Source organism: Macaca fascicularis, chromosome 14 (assembly GCF_037993035.2).
Source record: "Macaca fascicularis isolate 582-1 chromosome 14, T2T-MFA8v1.1".
NCBI classification, from domain to species: domain Eukaryota; kingdom Metazoa; phylum Chordata; class Mammalia; order Primates; family Cercopithecidae; genus Macaca; species Macaca fascicularis.
The window spans coordinates 16,597,715-16,613,410 of record NC_088388.1 but is presented as its reverse complement, the minus strand read 5'-3'; the positions used below and the strand labels follow the sequence as shown (position 1 = coordinate 16,613,410).

Sequence of the window (15,696 nt, the reverse complement as noted above, 5' to 3'; positions counted from 1 at the left end):
TAAAGAATTATAGAAACTATGCCTCCATCTTATTAGAATTCAGGCCCCTCTCACAATCCTAACATTATGGCCTTTTATTAGTTATACAAAAGCAGTTTAGTTTTGGGAAGGGCTACTATCATCCTTGCTTTAAGGTTAAACTACAAAATAAGTTCCTCCCAAAGTCAGCTTAGCCTACACCCAGGAATTACAAAGGACAGCTTGGAGATCAGAAGCAAGATGTAGTCAACTATGTCAGATTTATCTTACTGTCATAATTTTGCAAAGGTGGTCTCAAATATTTTCTTTGTTTGACACTTGGGCTCATTTATAACTAATATAAGCTTTTTCTTTGCAGGTCTTGGCCACCTGTAATATTGAACAGTCCTTTTTCAATGACTGGTTCACTGGGCACCTGAACTTCCAAATTGAGCACCAGTGAGTAACAAGAATAGTCCTTAGTAGGGCAAGTGCAGTCACTTATAACATCCCCATATATAATCCAGATCAGGCCCTAGGCTCAAGGTCTCAGAGAACCAGCATTTTCTACAGGCTGCTATCTTTCTATTAGCAATGATGGGGAAGAAAGGGAAGGAAGGATGGAAGGAAGGAAGAAAAGAAAGAAAGAAGGAAGGAAGGAAGGAAGGAAGGAAGGAAGGAAGGAAGGAGAGAAAGAAAACAAGAGAGAGAGAAAGAAAGGAAGGAAGGAAAGAAAGGAAAGAAAGAAAGAAGAAGGAAGGAAGGAAGGAAGGAAGGAAGGAAGGAAGGAAGGAAGGAAGGAAGGAAGAAAGGAAAGAAAGATTGTGAGTAAATAGAGTGAAATCTTGGAAAAGTGCCTGTGATTCCATTTTCAGATACCTGCAGGCTTGAGAAGTGGGTAACCAAGTTGTGTTGAAATTTAATTTAAATATCTATCTCTTTAGATCTGAAGTTATAAAATAATCAATGATAAAACCCATTCCCTGACGCAATATTCAAATGGTATTGGCAATACTTTGCCAATGAGTCAGTTAGGTGGCCATAAAATAAAGAGAAAATGGTAACACTTGGAGAGTTGATCTCCAGAATATTCAAGGGAGAGACTGTCCACATCCTCTTTACCTAAGCCATATTTTGGATAGTCAGAGAAGGAAAGAGCTCTTACACCTGCTCATTTAATTTTCTCATCCTTTCCTTCATGTTAGTTCTTAAAAGTCTCAGCAAAACAAGGAAGGACTATTATTCACATTTTATCAAAGATTAAGTTAAAACCCAGGAAAGTCACCTGGGTGATTAGTGGAAAATCTTAAATAAAAATCCATATCTCCTCACTCCTTATTCCTATCCCAGGACTTTTTGCTATATGCCATGACTAGAACTTATTGAATATTCATCTGTTCATGGGATAGGAGTTAGATGGTGTTTGGGAACCTCCGCCTAGTCTCTTTGCTAAAACATAACAAGAGTCACCTTTACTCCAGTTCCCAATAAGTTCCTCATCTTCATCTGAGACCACCTCAGCCTGGACCTTTTTGTCCATATCATTATCAGCATTTTGGGCAAAGCCATTCGATAAGTCTCTAGGAAGTTCCAAACTTTCCCACATTTTCCTGTCTTATTCTGAGCCATCCAAACCGTTCCAACCTCTGCCTGTTACCCAGTTCCAAAGTCATTTCCACATTTTGAGGTATCTTTTCAGCAACATCCCACTTCCGGTTCCAATTTACTGTATTAGTCTGTTTTCACACTGCTGATAAAGTCATACCCGAGACTGGGAAGAAAATGACGTTTAATTGGAATTACAGTTCCAAATGGCTGGGGAGGACTCAGAATCATGGCGGGAGGCAAAAGGCACTTCTTACATGGCAGTGGCAAGAGACAATGAGGAAGAAGCAGGAGAAAATGAGGAAGAAGAAAAGCAGGAACCCCTGATAAACCCATCAGGTCTCATGAGACTTATTCACTATCATGAGAATAGCAGGGGAAAGACTGGTCCCCATGACTCAATTACCTTCCCCTGGGTCCCTCCCACAACACGTGGGAATATGGGAGATACAATTCAAGTTGAGATTTGGGTGGGGGTACAGTCAAACCATATCAGATGGATAGAGAGAAAGAGAGAGACAAAGACAGAGACAGAGATGGGGGACAGGGGTATCTTCAGCTCCCCTAGGTAATTCAAAGTGATAGACAATCCATACCTTCATTTGACATGGCAAAATATAAACATATTCAATGAAGATAACATTTACTTTGTTAGCATTTCCCAAACATTCACCACCCACTTGGCTTGCAGAGGTGTTAAGAAATAAGGATATTTTGGCAGCAGGTTTTTAACTTCCCAGAACAGCCGTATTGTGCAAGGTCAAGGTTGGGTCTGCATTGCTGATATAGTTTTATTTGGTAACAGAAGGAAGAAAACTCAGAGTTTTTCTTTAGGTCTAAATTTTATATCCCTTGTATCTTTCTCCAGTCTGTTCCCCACAATGCCACGCCATAATTATCACAAAGTGGCGCCTCTGGTGAGGTCACTGTGTGCCAAGCATGGATTGCAGTATGTGAATAAACCCATGTTGAGGGCGTTTGGAGATATTGTCAGGTAATAACATAATTTCTCTTGGCTCACAGCTCTCATTTGTCTTTACTGCCACTCCCCAGACTATTCAGTGGCTTATGAATCATTCATTTAACAATCATTTATTAAGGGTCATCTGTGTGCTCAGTGTGGATACGCGGCACCATAGGGAACCGTATCAACAACAACAAAATAATGATAATGCTGACCTTTTACCTATAGGTACAGCTTAGTGAAAATGCTTTACTGTCCTACTAAATTTCAAATTTCTTAAAATCAAGGCTGTATATTATTTGCCTTTCTATCCCCCACAGAGCTTCCTACATGTGTTAGAATTTAAGTAGTGGGAGGAACTGTCAGATCATCTGGTCCAGTGCTACAAATTTAGAAGCCTGCAGGGTCCAGTGGGGTATAAATGTGCAGCTCAGGCTGGGGTGATTAATTAAGAGTAGTGAGGCATGCAGAAACTGAAAATCCATACTTATCCTTAGGCATTCACATACAATTTCCTAAAGAATGTTGTGCTGGTTAAATTAACAACCAGTAATCTGGGCTTAATAACTTTCTCTTTAGTTTAGGATTGAAAAAAAAAAAAAAAAATCTCAAATGAGGCCAACAAGGCCAGGCCTGATCTGATCTGATCCCTGACCAGTGCTCCAGCTTCAGACTCTCCACCACACTCCTCTTTCTCTGTCCCCCAGATAATTTCCTCCAGAAATTAGTGCAATTGGCCTACCTTAAGTTGCCATGAAACTCCCTTCCCTAGTTGTCTTATCCTTTTGCCACTTTTTCTTCTGCCTGGAATGTTCCCCCAAACCTCCACCTCCCTTGACATCATCTTGTCAATTGCCATTCTTTCTCCAAGGCTCAATTCAAATGCCTTTTCCTCATGTCCATCTCCTCTGACCCCAAAACTAAATTAGTCGCCTGCTCTTGCAGCACCTGGTTCTCTTCATTTGTGAAGTTTATCACAATTGTATTCAAATAACATATTGGGTAATAAATTATTTAATATGTATCTCCCAAGCTAGACTAGGAATTTCATGTGGACAGGACTCACATCTACCCTACTTATTGCTGTACCACCAAAGCCTAGAAAAATGTCCTCCATATTATAAAATAGGGTTGATAGATAAATATAGGATGGGTGGATTTACAGGTATATAGGCTCAGAAAAGAATAAAATGAAAGAAAATCTCAATGTTCTCCATAAAGGAAAGGTGAATTCACCTGCTAAAAACAATTCAGTCAACAGAATTGGTCAACAGAGGATGACATTTATCAGATGTAGCTGAAAATGACAACATTGTTCTGAACCAGGCAGAGGAGCAAATTCCATTTAAGAGCTTTCTTAACATTACAGTCTCACCTCCTGATGATCTTGTTTATTCCTTCCACAGAGCCTTGAAGAAATCTGCAGCCCTCTGGGTGGATGCTTACTATGAAACATGATGCCAAATGTAGCCTTGATACACATGTAATTGCATCTCTGATGAGGGTTGGTGCATGTGTAGGAGCTCTTCCCTGCTTAACTGGGAATTAGTTATCACCATTGGTATACCTGACTGTGCTGTTCTAGGAATATGAATCCCAAGCACATGTGATAACCCCTTCCCTAAAAGTCTTCTTTGCAAGTAACAACCTAGGAAACACAAGATGACATTGACCAGGGTTATAAAAGGGAAACAGAGCCCAAAATTTTTGTTTTTTCACTAGAACCTTAAACTCAGTCCTCCCAATAGACCTTAGTCAGATCATCTCAGTCAAGGGTCAGAAGTACAAGAACCAGGCAAAAGTTTTATGGATGAAGTGGACAAAGGGAGAAGTTGGCCAAGAGAGCCATCTAACAGGGTACTTTGGAAATTAGTGCAATTGCTCTTAGAAAATAATCATATGTGTAAGAAGTTCCTCTTGAAGCACAAACGTTTTTTACTTATTTCTTTTCATATGTGTGAACTTCTTTTTCTTTAAAAACTGAATATAATTAACATTAAAATTTCTTCAAATATTTCAATATTGACTTCAGATCTTCATTATTGTAACTGCATATGTGTCATTAATGTATATATACATTTTCTTTCCAAGTAGACAAATTAAAATATCTATGAAATATCTTAAAAGAACTTCCTACATCTAGTCCTAATAGCAACAGATCAAGCAGGTTAATGTTCTGTATTTAAAGACGTGTTGTGTTTCACTAAAGAATAGACTGTGTTTTTTTTTTTTTTTTTTTTGAGACAGAGTCTCGCGCTGTCACCCAGGCTGGAGTGCAGTGGCCGGATCTCAGCTCACTGCAAGCTCCGCCTCCCAGGTTCACGCCATTCTCCTGCCTCTGCCTCCCGAGTAGCTGGGACTACAGGCGTCCGCCACCTCGGCCGGCTAGTTTTTTGTATTTTTTAGTAAAGACGGGGTTTCACCGTGTTAACCAGGATGGTCTCGATCTCCTGACCTCGTGATCCGCCCGTCTCGGCCTCCCAAAGTGCTGGGATTACAAGCTTGAGCCACCGCGCCCGGCCTAGACTGTGTTTTAAGTATAAGATTTTGTTGCCTACTCCCTACCCACCATGCAGAACTACTGTACTTTGTAATTGAGTTACCCGGATGAAAGAAAGAGTTCTGTTTTCTCTAAAGGAAACTCCAGGCATTGATAAGGCAGTTTTCAAGTTTGACACCAAAGTAAGCATGTCTTAGAACAAGAGGGCTTTCTCTCTCACAAGAGAGGGTTTTAGTGCTAGAAGGATAAGTGGACACTCTTAGTAACATGCTGATCTGTAGTGTCTAAACTTTTATTAAAGGTTACCTTAGCTGCAGAAAGCACAATAATGCAAGCTTTCTTCCCCAGCTCCAAGCAAGTCGGTGCTACTGGATTAGCTGTTGCCTGAAATTCTACCAGTATATATTCATTCCCTTACTCCAAGCTCTGCAAAATACTCTTTTAGCTTTGTTTGTTTCTCAATTAAATCCCTACTAGAAAATAACACATTAAATCACTCATAGCTCCTGGGGACTTAGCCACACATGTCAAAGTTAGGAAAACAAAAACTGGTTGTCTGGGAGGAAGAGGCATTATTAAAATGATAATGGCTAATATCAAATAGGAAAGTTGGGGAGGAGACGAAAAGAATAAAAAGCTATTTTGACTTCATGGCTCTTCATAATAGGCAGGCAAGTGCCCATATTCCTCCTGCTGGTGGATTTCAGATGATTTCTCCTGCCTCAGTTCAGGGTTATAAGTGGGAGTGGGCTCAGTGGTTGGCTTTTTCTGTCTCCCCTGGTCCAAACCAGAGACTCTTAAGCACTGCTTGTTCTCCTGATTACTTAGAAATAGCAACTCGACTCTCCTTGGGCAAATTTACTATCTCAAACGTGTTCCCCACTCAGTGTTAAAAATAGCCCACTTTGTAAATCTCCAAACATACTTGATTACTGTGTATTTTGAAGAAAGTTGGGATATTTAGACAGATTATATAAGGAAACATGAAATCAAAAAAGGTGCTTGGGTCAGACTCACATTTGTAATCTCAACATTTGGGAGGCCAAGGCAGGAGGATCTCTTGAGTCCAGATGTTCAATACCAACTTGGGCAACATAGAGATTTTTTTGAGCAACTAGAGTTTTGTTTTTTTTTTTAAAGAGATTCTGTCTCTCAAATAAATAAATAAATAAATAAAATTCAAAATTCAAAAAAGGTGCTAGACTATCCTATTCTGGGCTCTTCTTTGCTGGGAGGTTTTTGATTACTGCTTTACTGTAATCATTATTGACCTGTTCAGGTTTTCTTTCTTCATGATTCAGTCTTGGTAGGTTGTATGTTTCTAGGAATTTATCCATATATTCTAGGTTACTCAATTCGTTTGTGCATAGTTGTTCACAGTAGGCTCTTATGATCCTTTGTATTTCTATGGTTTACAAAAATGTACAAACTCAACCATGTGTTGTTTAAGGATTCATAAATATATAGTAACGTGATAAAGAGAAGAAAGAGAATAGTAAACACCAAAAGGAGGATCACAGTAGGGGAAAGGTGCTAGGTAAGAATGAAAATGTATCAGTAAGGTAAATTTTAATTTGCTTAGTAGGTTGTTAGTTAATTAAAATCATCATTTTTCTGAATTCACTGTCTCAACTGTTGTCTCTCTCTCACCCTGTGGTGACTGGCATTTACACTTGGTGAAGCATTAGCCATATTTTTATTGTTTATTCAATACACTTTCCAGAGGAGGAGAACCAAAGCCTACTGCTTTCACAGCTTTGAATACCACTGAGCACTGAGTTAATTCAGATGACTGATCCTGCAGGTCATTTTATTTCTAACCTTCAGGCTATAGGGCTCCACTTTATGGGCATAGGAATGAAAGTGGCTTCATCAACCAGGCTCATGTCTCTTTCCACTAAGTGACTCCTGGCAGTTATGTTATAGCCCTATCTGAAACTCTTCAATGGATTCCTATGACTCTTGGAATAAAGTCCAAACCCCAAGACTGCCCCATGGCCACTACCCACCTTGTACCACTCTGGCTCTTGCTATCTCTGTTTCAGCCCACTGGCTCTCTTCAGGTCTTCACACTCTTTTCTGCCACAGGCTCTTTGCTCCTGATCCCAATGGCTGAACCATTTTGTCAACTCTCTTGCTCTCACTCCATCTCACTTGGTCAATCTGCCACTCACTTTCAGATCTCAGCACTATTATCACGTCTCAGTATAGCTTTACCCACTATCCCAGAGTGCTTCCTCACTAAGTCAAGGCTTCCTGTGATATACTCTGTAGCAATTACAGTGGATATAATTTTACATTAATTTATGTGGTGTGTTAATTTGTTTGTCTCCCTTTCTAGCCTGCAATATCCATGAAGCAAGGATTTCTTGACATGTTAGAGACACTCAGTAAAGATATGCTAAATGGAGAAAGAAATGAATGGATGGATGGATGCTAATTCTAAGAGGCTACAGAAAAAAATGTCCTCCTTGGCCTCTCTCATGGAAATCTATCCTTTTGTTTAACAGCTCACCAAAAGAAACTTCTCCTGCTCCTTCATTTTTATGTCTGTACCTTAAGCTTATACTGTTTACCTAGAAAACCATTTAATGTTTTCTTATTGCAAGAATTTTCTGATTCCAAAAATATGTTTATGTAATTTCTTCCAATTAGATAGATAAATTTAATTAAATATATGAGAATAATTCCATATTCTAATTTTGATTTTTTTTTTAATTTTATCATGGTAAAAACACTTATTATGACATCTATCCTATTAACATTTTTAAGTGTACAATACAATATTGTTTTCTATAGGCACAATATTGCGAAGTCGATCTCTAGAAATTATTCCTCTTGCATAACTGAAATTTTATACCTGTTGATTGGCACTTCCCATTTCCCCTTCCTCCAGTCCCTAGCAACCACCATTCTATTTTTTCTTTCTGTGAGTTTGACTATTTTAGATACCTCATGTAAAGAGAGTCATACAGCCTTTAAGGTTAATTTATATTGTTGCTATTATAAGATTTCCTTTTTTCTTAAAGCTGAATAATATCCCATTGTATGTATATACCACATCTTTAATTCATTTACCCATTGATGGATATTTAGATTCTTTCCTCACTGTGCCTATCGTGAATGATGTTGCAATGAACATGAGAATGCTAATATATCTCTGAGATTCTGATTTCAATTTTTTTGATAAATATCCAGAAGTAGGATTGCTAGATAAAATTCTCACCAATATTTATAAGGATCTACCATCAATAAGTACTGATATATACCCTTCATGGGCATTATTCCATTTAATCTTCAAAACAGGCCCATTGGGCATAGGTACTGTAATTAACTTCATTTTTTTAGATATAAAACCTGAGGCTTAAGGAAGCCAAGCAATTTGCCTGAAGTTGCAGGTAGAAACTGGTAGAGTAGAGTTTCAGACCCAGGAATATCTGACTCCACAGTCAATGCTCTTTAATTCCCATGCCAGGAAATCCAAAGTAAAAGACAAGAAAGTGGCATATATTCAAGCCAGGGAAAATTCATCTTCTTTACAGCTATCACAAGGAAGTGGCATAAACTCAAGCCAGGAAAAATTCATCATCTTTATAGCTATCTTCATATGACTTTCCCTGATCCTGTTTTCTCTAAAACTTTACTCTTCTTGACAGAATTAGGTAGTGAGAATTTGCCGGCATTTTTAGTTGGACATCAAGTAAGAGTGCCTGGATTCGAAGTCAGAAGTCTAGACTCTAATTTCAGTTTATTAACTTAGTATCCTACAGTGAACTTGGCCATGTCACTTACACGCTCTGTACCTCAATCCCCACATTTGTATAGCTGTGATGCACAATATTTCCTGGCGTATGTGCATCATAGGATGATTGTGACAATTATGTGAAGTAAGACAAATGGAATGGTTTTATAAGCTGGCAACACCCATTCACATTATAGTTACTGATGTTCTATAATGAGAGTTCTTCCCATCCTAAATCCACAAAAAGCATGAAAGGCCACAGAGTCACCGAGACCTATGGGATGGAAAGACACTGAATCATTTTAACAATGACAGAGTACCTTTCCTCAGAGGCTTATGAGAGGCGTATGAGTCACAAATGAAAAAATGATTTCTCCTGTTGCAACAAGTAACATCCATGAGTCATCTTGCACCTTTGACTGTAATTAATCCCCTGGTACCCGCCTGCAGATCTCAGAGGCTGTGGGGCAGGTAGTAGAAAGCCGAGATTCTGGTTATCCAAACTTCTGATTAACCATGTGAGTGCACAATTCTTATTGTTGGCAATCTTACCAATGGTGTATAATATAATATTTGTTGCCTAGTCGGTGTAAATAAAGGATGATCTTGTCTGCTTTCTTGCTAGTCAGAAACACTTCTGGTACAATCCTAAAAGTGCACAATGCATAGGAAATTAAACTCGAGCTCTATTGAAGGCAGAGATATACTCGGTTATGTTTTCTTTCCCAGAACTGTTTATGAAAGTTTGAGGCCGGGCGCGGTGGCTCACGCTTGTAATCCCAGCACTTTGGGAGGCTGAGATGGGCGGATCACAAGGTCAGGAGATCGAGACCATCCTGGCTAACACAGTGAAACCCCATCTCTACTAAAAATACAAAAAAATTAGCCAGGCGTGGTAGCGGGCACCTGTAGTCCCAGCTACTCGGGAGGCTTTGGCAGAAGAATGGTGTGAACCCAGGAGGCAGAGCTTGTAGTGAGCCAAGATCGCGCCACTGTACTCCAGCCTGGGTGACAGAGCAAAGACTCCGTCTCAAAAAAAAAAAAAAAAAAAAGAAAGTTTGAAAATACAGCAATGTTGAAATAATTTTATAGTGAATATCTATATGGCCATCACTTGATTTCAACATTACTATTTCATTAAATTTCCTCCATCCCATGTCTATTCATCTATTCATCTCTCAATATATCCATTTTATTTTGTATGTACTTCAAGTAAATGTCCTGAGAGTGCTTTTAAAACTGAACGTCAAATAATTTAGACAACAAAGTATCTTTTTCCTCTTCAATAAAGAATTGGTACAAATTCAGAAAACTAACAAGGAAATTCTAGACTTAGACTTGACACTTGACCAACCGGACCTCATAGACATCTACAGAATACGCCACCCAACAACCACAGCGTCACGCAATACACCTTTATAACAAACCTGTACATGTACCCCAGAATCTAAAATAAACGTTGAAAAACAAATTGGGAAAAATTGTGTAGCAGTCACATCTCTAAGAAAACATAATGTAGTTATCATTTCTGAAAAATCAATTATTAACTCCCCACAGATTAAACCTTCTCATATAGAGAGATATCATATATAGATATATGTAGATACCTATATTCTCATATATATCTACTTACCTCTCATATCAGAGAGAGATCTAGAGAGAAATATCTATGTAGCTATCTAGAGAGATAGATAAGTAGATAAATAGATGTCTATATATAAAAATAGAGAGAGGTATAACAGAGATATATATGAGATATATATAGATATCTTCATGATCCTTCATATATATCTTTATTATTCTCTTTCATTTGTAACATTAATTGAGCACTTACCATATATCAGGCATTGACCTAGGTGATATGAATGAAGAGTCAGAAGCCACACCTCTAGGAGTTTATAGTCTAGTGCAGAAGGCAGTCAATAAGCAAGTAAATGGAAGAAAAACCAAGATGATTACATTTGAAGAAAATAAATAGGATGATGTGAGAGAGAATGATAAGCAGGGGACTAGATTAGTTCTGGAGGTCAGGGAGAGGGGAATCTGAGAATATTGAAGGAGACTGCCATGACATCCTGAGAAGCAGAATCATCAAAGGCAAGTGCAAAGGCCCTGAGGCAGGAACAAATTTGTGTTCAGACAGCAGAGTAGGAGGCCTGCGTGACTGTAGAACCGTTTGCAAGGTGGTTTCCTCACTATTACTTAAATTTCATTCCTCCATAAGTATGGTTGGCCTTGGCTTTTTGACAGCATTTGAAATAATCTTCTATTACTTATACAAGCATTGTTTTCTCTGGACACTCATCCCAGATTTAAATTACCAATTAATATTCCCTTTATAAGCTCTCATGCCCTGTGCACCTCACTGATACAAATGATCTCTGCCTGTGCCACCCACGAGACTGAAAACTCCACGAGAACAGTGACTCTGTATACTGTTATTCACCATTTTATCCCTAGCAATGTACCCCTAACTATAAAATCCTTAGCATTTTACCCTAACAATGAACTGGGGTCCATTGTTTGGCATAGAGACATAGAGTGGGTGTTCAATGAATATTTTAGTAATAATTAGTTTGTTAGTTAATTAGAGCACTGATAGATAAGCCTAGAATTGAATTGAGCTCATATTGGGGGAAAAAAAAAATCTAAAATTCTAGCTGAAAATTTGTGCTTGGCTTGGTAGACCAGAAGGTTCCATAGAGAAGAATACAAAGAAACCTGCCATGAGATCCTGATGGGCAAGATCATGAGAGGCAAGTACAAAGGCCTGTGAGCCAGGGCATAGTTTAATTGCAATTGAGCTCTGGGAAGACCTAACTTAAAACCACGGAAAGGAAAGACTGGAAGAGTGAATAGCGTGGAGGTGGGAAGATCAATGAAGTTGCTATTGCGAAACCTGGGTGAGAGATAAGGAGCTTGGCTGATGGTAAAAATATGCAACGGAAGGGAATACATAGAGACACATTGTGGACCCTGAATCCATAGAACACGGTAAGGAATTAAACATTCAGGGGAACCCAAAGACACCCCAAAGTTTGGATTGTAGGTGGCAGCAAAGTAGAGGATGAAGAAAAGTAGAAGGTAAAGCAAAAGCGAAGGGCTGCTTTTAAGCATCTTGAGTCTGTGGTATGAAAAGAAAACCTAAATGAAGACGCATAGCAGACAATTGGAGAAATTGTCCTTCTGGATCCTAAAAGAAAAATAAGGACAAAAGATACCAACGTGAGCATACTCCCCAGAGAGTTCACTGAGGAAAATAGCAGAGAAGGAGACTTGATTTGACAGAGAATCTTAAAGCTGTTTTCACTGCAGAAGAGAGAGAAGAAAACGGGATCAGTACCCCAGAGAGTTCACTGAGGAAAATAGTAGAGAAGGAGACTTGATTTGACAGAGAATCTTAAAGCTGTTTTCACTGCAGAAGAGAGAGAAGAAAACGGGATCAGTAGTGATAAAAAAGGATTAGCCGAGACCTAGCAGGAAGCATAAGACAGTGTATGATGCAGAAGGTGGGAGAGGAGGTGGTTTAGAGGTATGGCTAATAAACAAAGACATATCCTGAGAGAAGGCATTACAGATGCAAGCCCATTTAATTTCATGTTTGACCAAGTTTGTTCAGTTTGAAAAAATTGAGTTGGGTTCATACCGAAAAGAAACTAAACATCCAGGCTGACGAATGTATAGTGGATATGTTGCCACTGTATCCTAAAAGGATTATTTTGCTAATGTTTGAAAGCTTCTCATCGTTTTAAAAAACACAAGAGAGAGATCTTATATTTGCATACTGCGAAAAACAAGTTTTCTGAAATACCACAAACATAAAATTGTAAAGTTTATGTGAAACATTAAGGGTAAGTGGAATAGGATCCTCATTCTCCCTAATGGCCACCTGGAAACTATGGCTGGCCCAGTCCCCACCTGACTAAACTGAGAGAGGAGGGGATCAATATTTCAGCAAATTAAGATGTCCCAGCATGTGGGTTGGAAAGTTCTGGTCTATACCACTGATAGAGCACATGTCCAGATTTTCCTACTAATCCTACAGGCACAGATAATATTCAGCCAGTTAACCTGCATCAGTTGTTAAAATATTACTAATATTTTACTAAATACATAAGGATAATATATTTACTAAAATATAAAGATAGTATTTAGCTTTATATTAAAATATAAGACACTATCATGTTAGCCAGTAAATAGCCACTATGCTAAATCCTACAATTCCTGCCAACCTACTCCTTTTGCCAAGAGGCCCTGACCCTCACCCCAGCCTGCGACCAAATGGGGGTGGGTGGTAGTTGAAAGGCTTATTTACAAAGAAAGAAATAGCTTATTTACAAAGTAAGAAAAAAGCTTATTCACAGAAGATAAATATGCTGTCCAAAACAAAATTCAAACTCCAGGCTTCAAATGAGTTGAGCTTGACTACCTCAACATGGCCTATTTTAAACCTCCCAATTAAGAAAAACAATCAAAGCCACAATATGTCACAAGATAGTGACAAAAACAATACATATTAGGCCCTTTATAAATTCTGTCCAAATTATTGCAAAAATATGAACGTAAAATAAATAAATGCATTGCCTTAAAAAGCCTGTTACGATTCAGGCTATTTTGTCTACCCTATATTCCCATATTTGTTACATTTTATGGCACTTAAAAAAACACTTATTTCTATCGTTAGCTACCCTCTTTATACTGCATCTAACTCCTTTTTGCAATTATTTTCTATTTCTATCTTCGATAAAGATAATCTAGCAATAGGTGGACCTAAAAGCCTAGCCAGTGATCATTTATTTACAAAAGACATACTATTCGTTTTGTTCAGATGAATACTTTAAACTACAGAAGCTCAATGGGAATTCAAAGGGAGGTCATGAAACCTTTGAGTCAAGAAGAGAAATTGTTTGCAGAAAAGCTTTAGTACGCAGGTTGTACGTCGCATCCTAATGCTGTGAATGCAATAAAGAAAACAATCTGTGGTCATTTTTATAATCTACCATACCATGGTAGATTTCTGCTCAGAGTAAATTGTTTTTCAACTGACACCCAGATCAGGATATAATTCATTCTACCATAGCTGTGTAAATGAAAAACACTCAAATGAAATCTCTGTTAAGAGAAGGATGACTTTTCTGCTAATTATTGTATTCCCAGCATCTGTTAAGTGTCAGAAATGTATTAGGTGGTAATTAAAATAGCTGTTTAATTCATGAACAAGGACTACACATAGAAAATTCGAATGTATCTACTAATGACAAAACTTACTAGCTACATTCCATTACAGCAGTCCATGTTCTATAAGGACTTCCTGGGTCCAGTAACTGTATCCAAAACATTACAACAGAAGTTCAAATCTCCAACCAAAACTTGAAGTCAGTGATTAGCAAAGATTGCTAACTTTATTTATTTTATTTTATTCATTGTATTTTATTTTTTTGAGACGGAGTCTTGCCCTGTCACCTAGGCTGGAGTGCAATGGTGCGATCTCGGCTCACTGCAACCTCTGCCTCACAGGTTCAAGCAATTCTTCAGCCTCAGCCTCCCAGGTAGCTGGGATTACAGGCGCGCACCACCGCATCTGGCTAATTTTTGTATTTTCAGTAGAGACAGGGTTTCACCATGTTGGCCAGGCTGGTCTCAAACTCCTGACCTCAGGAGATCCACCCACCTTGGCCTCCCAAAATGCTGGGATTACAGGCATGAGCCACTGTGCCTGGCCTCAGCTAACTTCATTTTTTTAAAATATTAGTCTAGACTCTGATGGAAGAAATATGGCATCATACAGAGAGCATTTTTGGACAGAAATAATACGGGGAAGACAATACTACACAAGCTGAAAGACAAAGAATTTATTTATTATTCTGTATGTGTATTCCATTGTTGTAGTAAAATATAATTGATTGTCTATCCACTACTCATTCTCCTTTATTTCTTCCTGAAAGGACTATTATTTTGTGTGGAAGGTGATGCAGCCGCATAAATAAAGACCTTATGTCTAAGCTTCCACTGTAGCTATGGTGGCACTTGTCTTAGTTTGCATTCCTGCGATATGGCTGTGAGTAAAGGTTACGTACTGTGGGAGAAAATGTAGTGAAGAATGAAGCTTGCCTAAAGACAAATCTCACCTTTGCCCTCAGCTACTGGGAGACAATCTCTAAATCACTGGAATGTACTGCCTAATAAGAATGTCTTTATTTGCTTGGAAGCTTTGGCCACTGGACAGTCTAACAATGTGATTTGTGATGGGGTCTTTAGGATATTCTGGATTTAAACCTCCAGAGGCACTGGAGACTGAGGTATTATTCTGAACCTCCAGGAGTACCTTGAATCTTAAAGATCAGTCATGTGGTCAGTAAATAATCAAGTCCCAATAAAAACTCTGGACACCAAAGTTTCAGGTGAGCTTCTTGGGTTAACAGTACTCCATGCATATTGCCACAGTTAATGGCAAGAGAGTAACACAACTCTGAGGACTATTGCATTACAGGTCCCCCATAAGGTTACTTAAGGGTATATATATGCCTACTTCCTGAACCCTGAAGGCTGGGTGGTGAGCTAAGGCCATGGTGCCCAGTGAAGGAGCAGGTGTCCCTGAAAATCTAAACATCCCAGAGAGTATCTGAGAACTTACCTAGAAAAGCAGTCTCATTGCATGCACACAGTACACAAAAAAGCCAAAAAAATTAGCTTAAAAGCAGTTTAGAGATGGAAAGAAGCATGGATCTCTAGAGCTCTCCTGCTGCTGTCCAAGAGTGTCCTGTATGTAAGTCCTAATAAACACATATGTGAAAAAAACATTTTAAATGGTCCATTTTCAAGGTATGATAAATCTAAGTACTGGCAGCCAGCCTGCAGATGTGACAAACCACACAGTTCATGCACCTAAAAAGTCACAATAAGCAAACAGAATATAGAGAATGGGTC

General features: G+C 38.6%; 1 protein-coding gene across 3 annotated transcripts in view; it reads left to right on the top strand.

The window, feature by feature from the left end:
* The window catches only part of LOC102145943 (fatty acid desaturase 2-like protein FADS2B), a 58,154-nt gene extending 53,607 nt beyond the window's left edge, over window positions 1-4,547 (top strand). For all 3 annotated transcript variants that reach the window (XM_074013601.1, XM_045371855.2, XM_005577877.4), the window contains 3 exons: window positions 338-417; window positions 2,432-2,557; window positions 3,934-4,547. In XM_074013601.1, coding sequence (XP_073869702.1) covers window positions 338-417; window positions 2,432-2,557; window positions 3,934-3,985 — 258 coding nt within the window. In that variant the 3' untranslated portion in view covers window positions 3,986-4,547. The remainder of the gene's footprint in view (window positions 1-337; window positions 418-2,431; window positions 2,558-3,933) is intronic.
* Window positions 4,548-15,696: the final 11,149 nt, after the last annotated feature.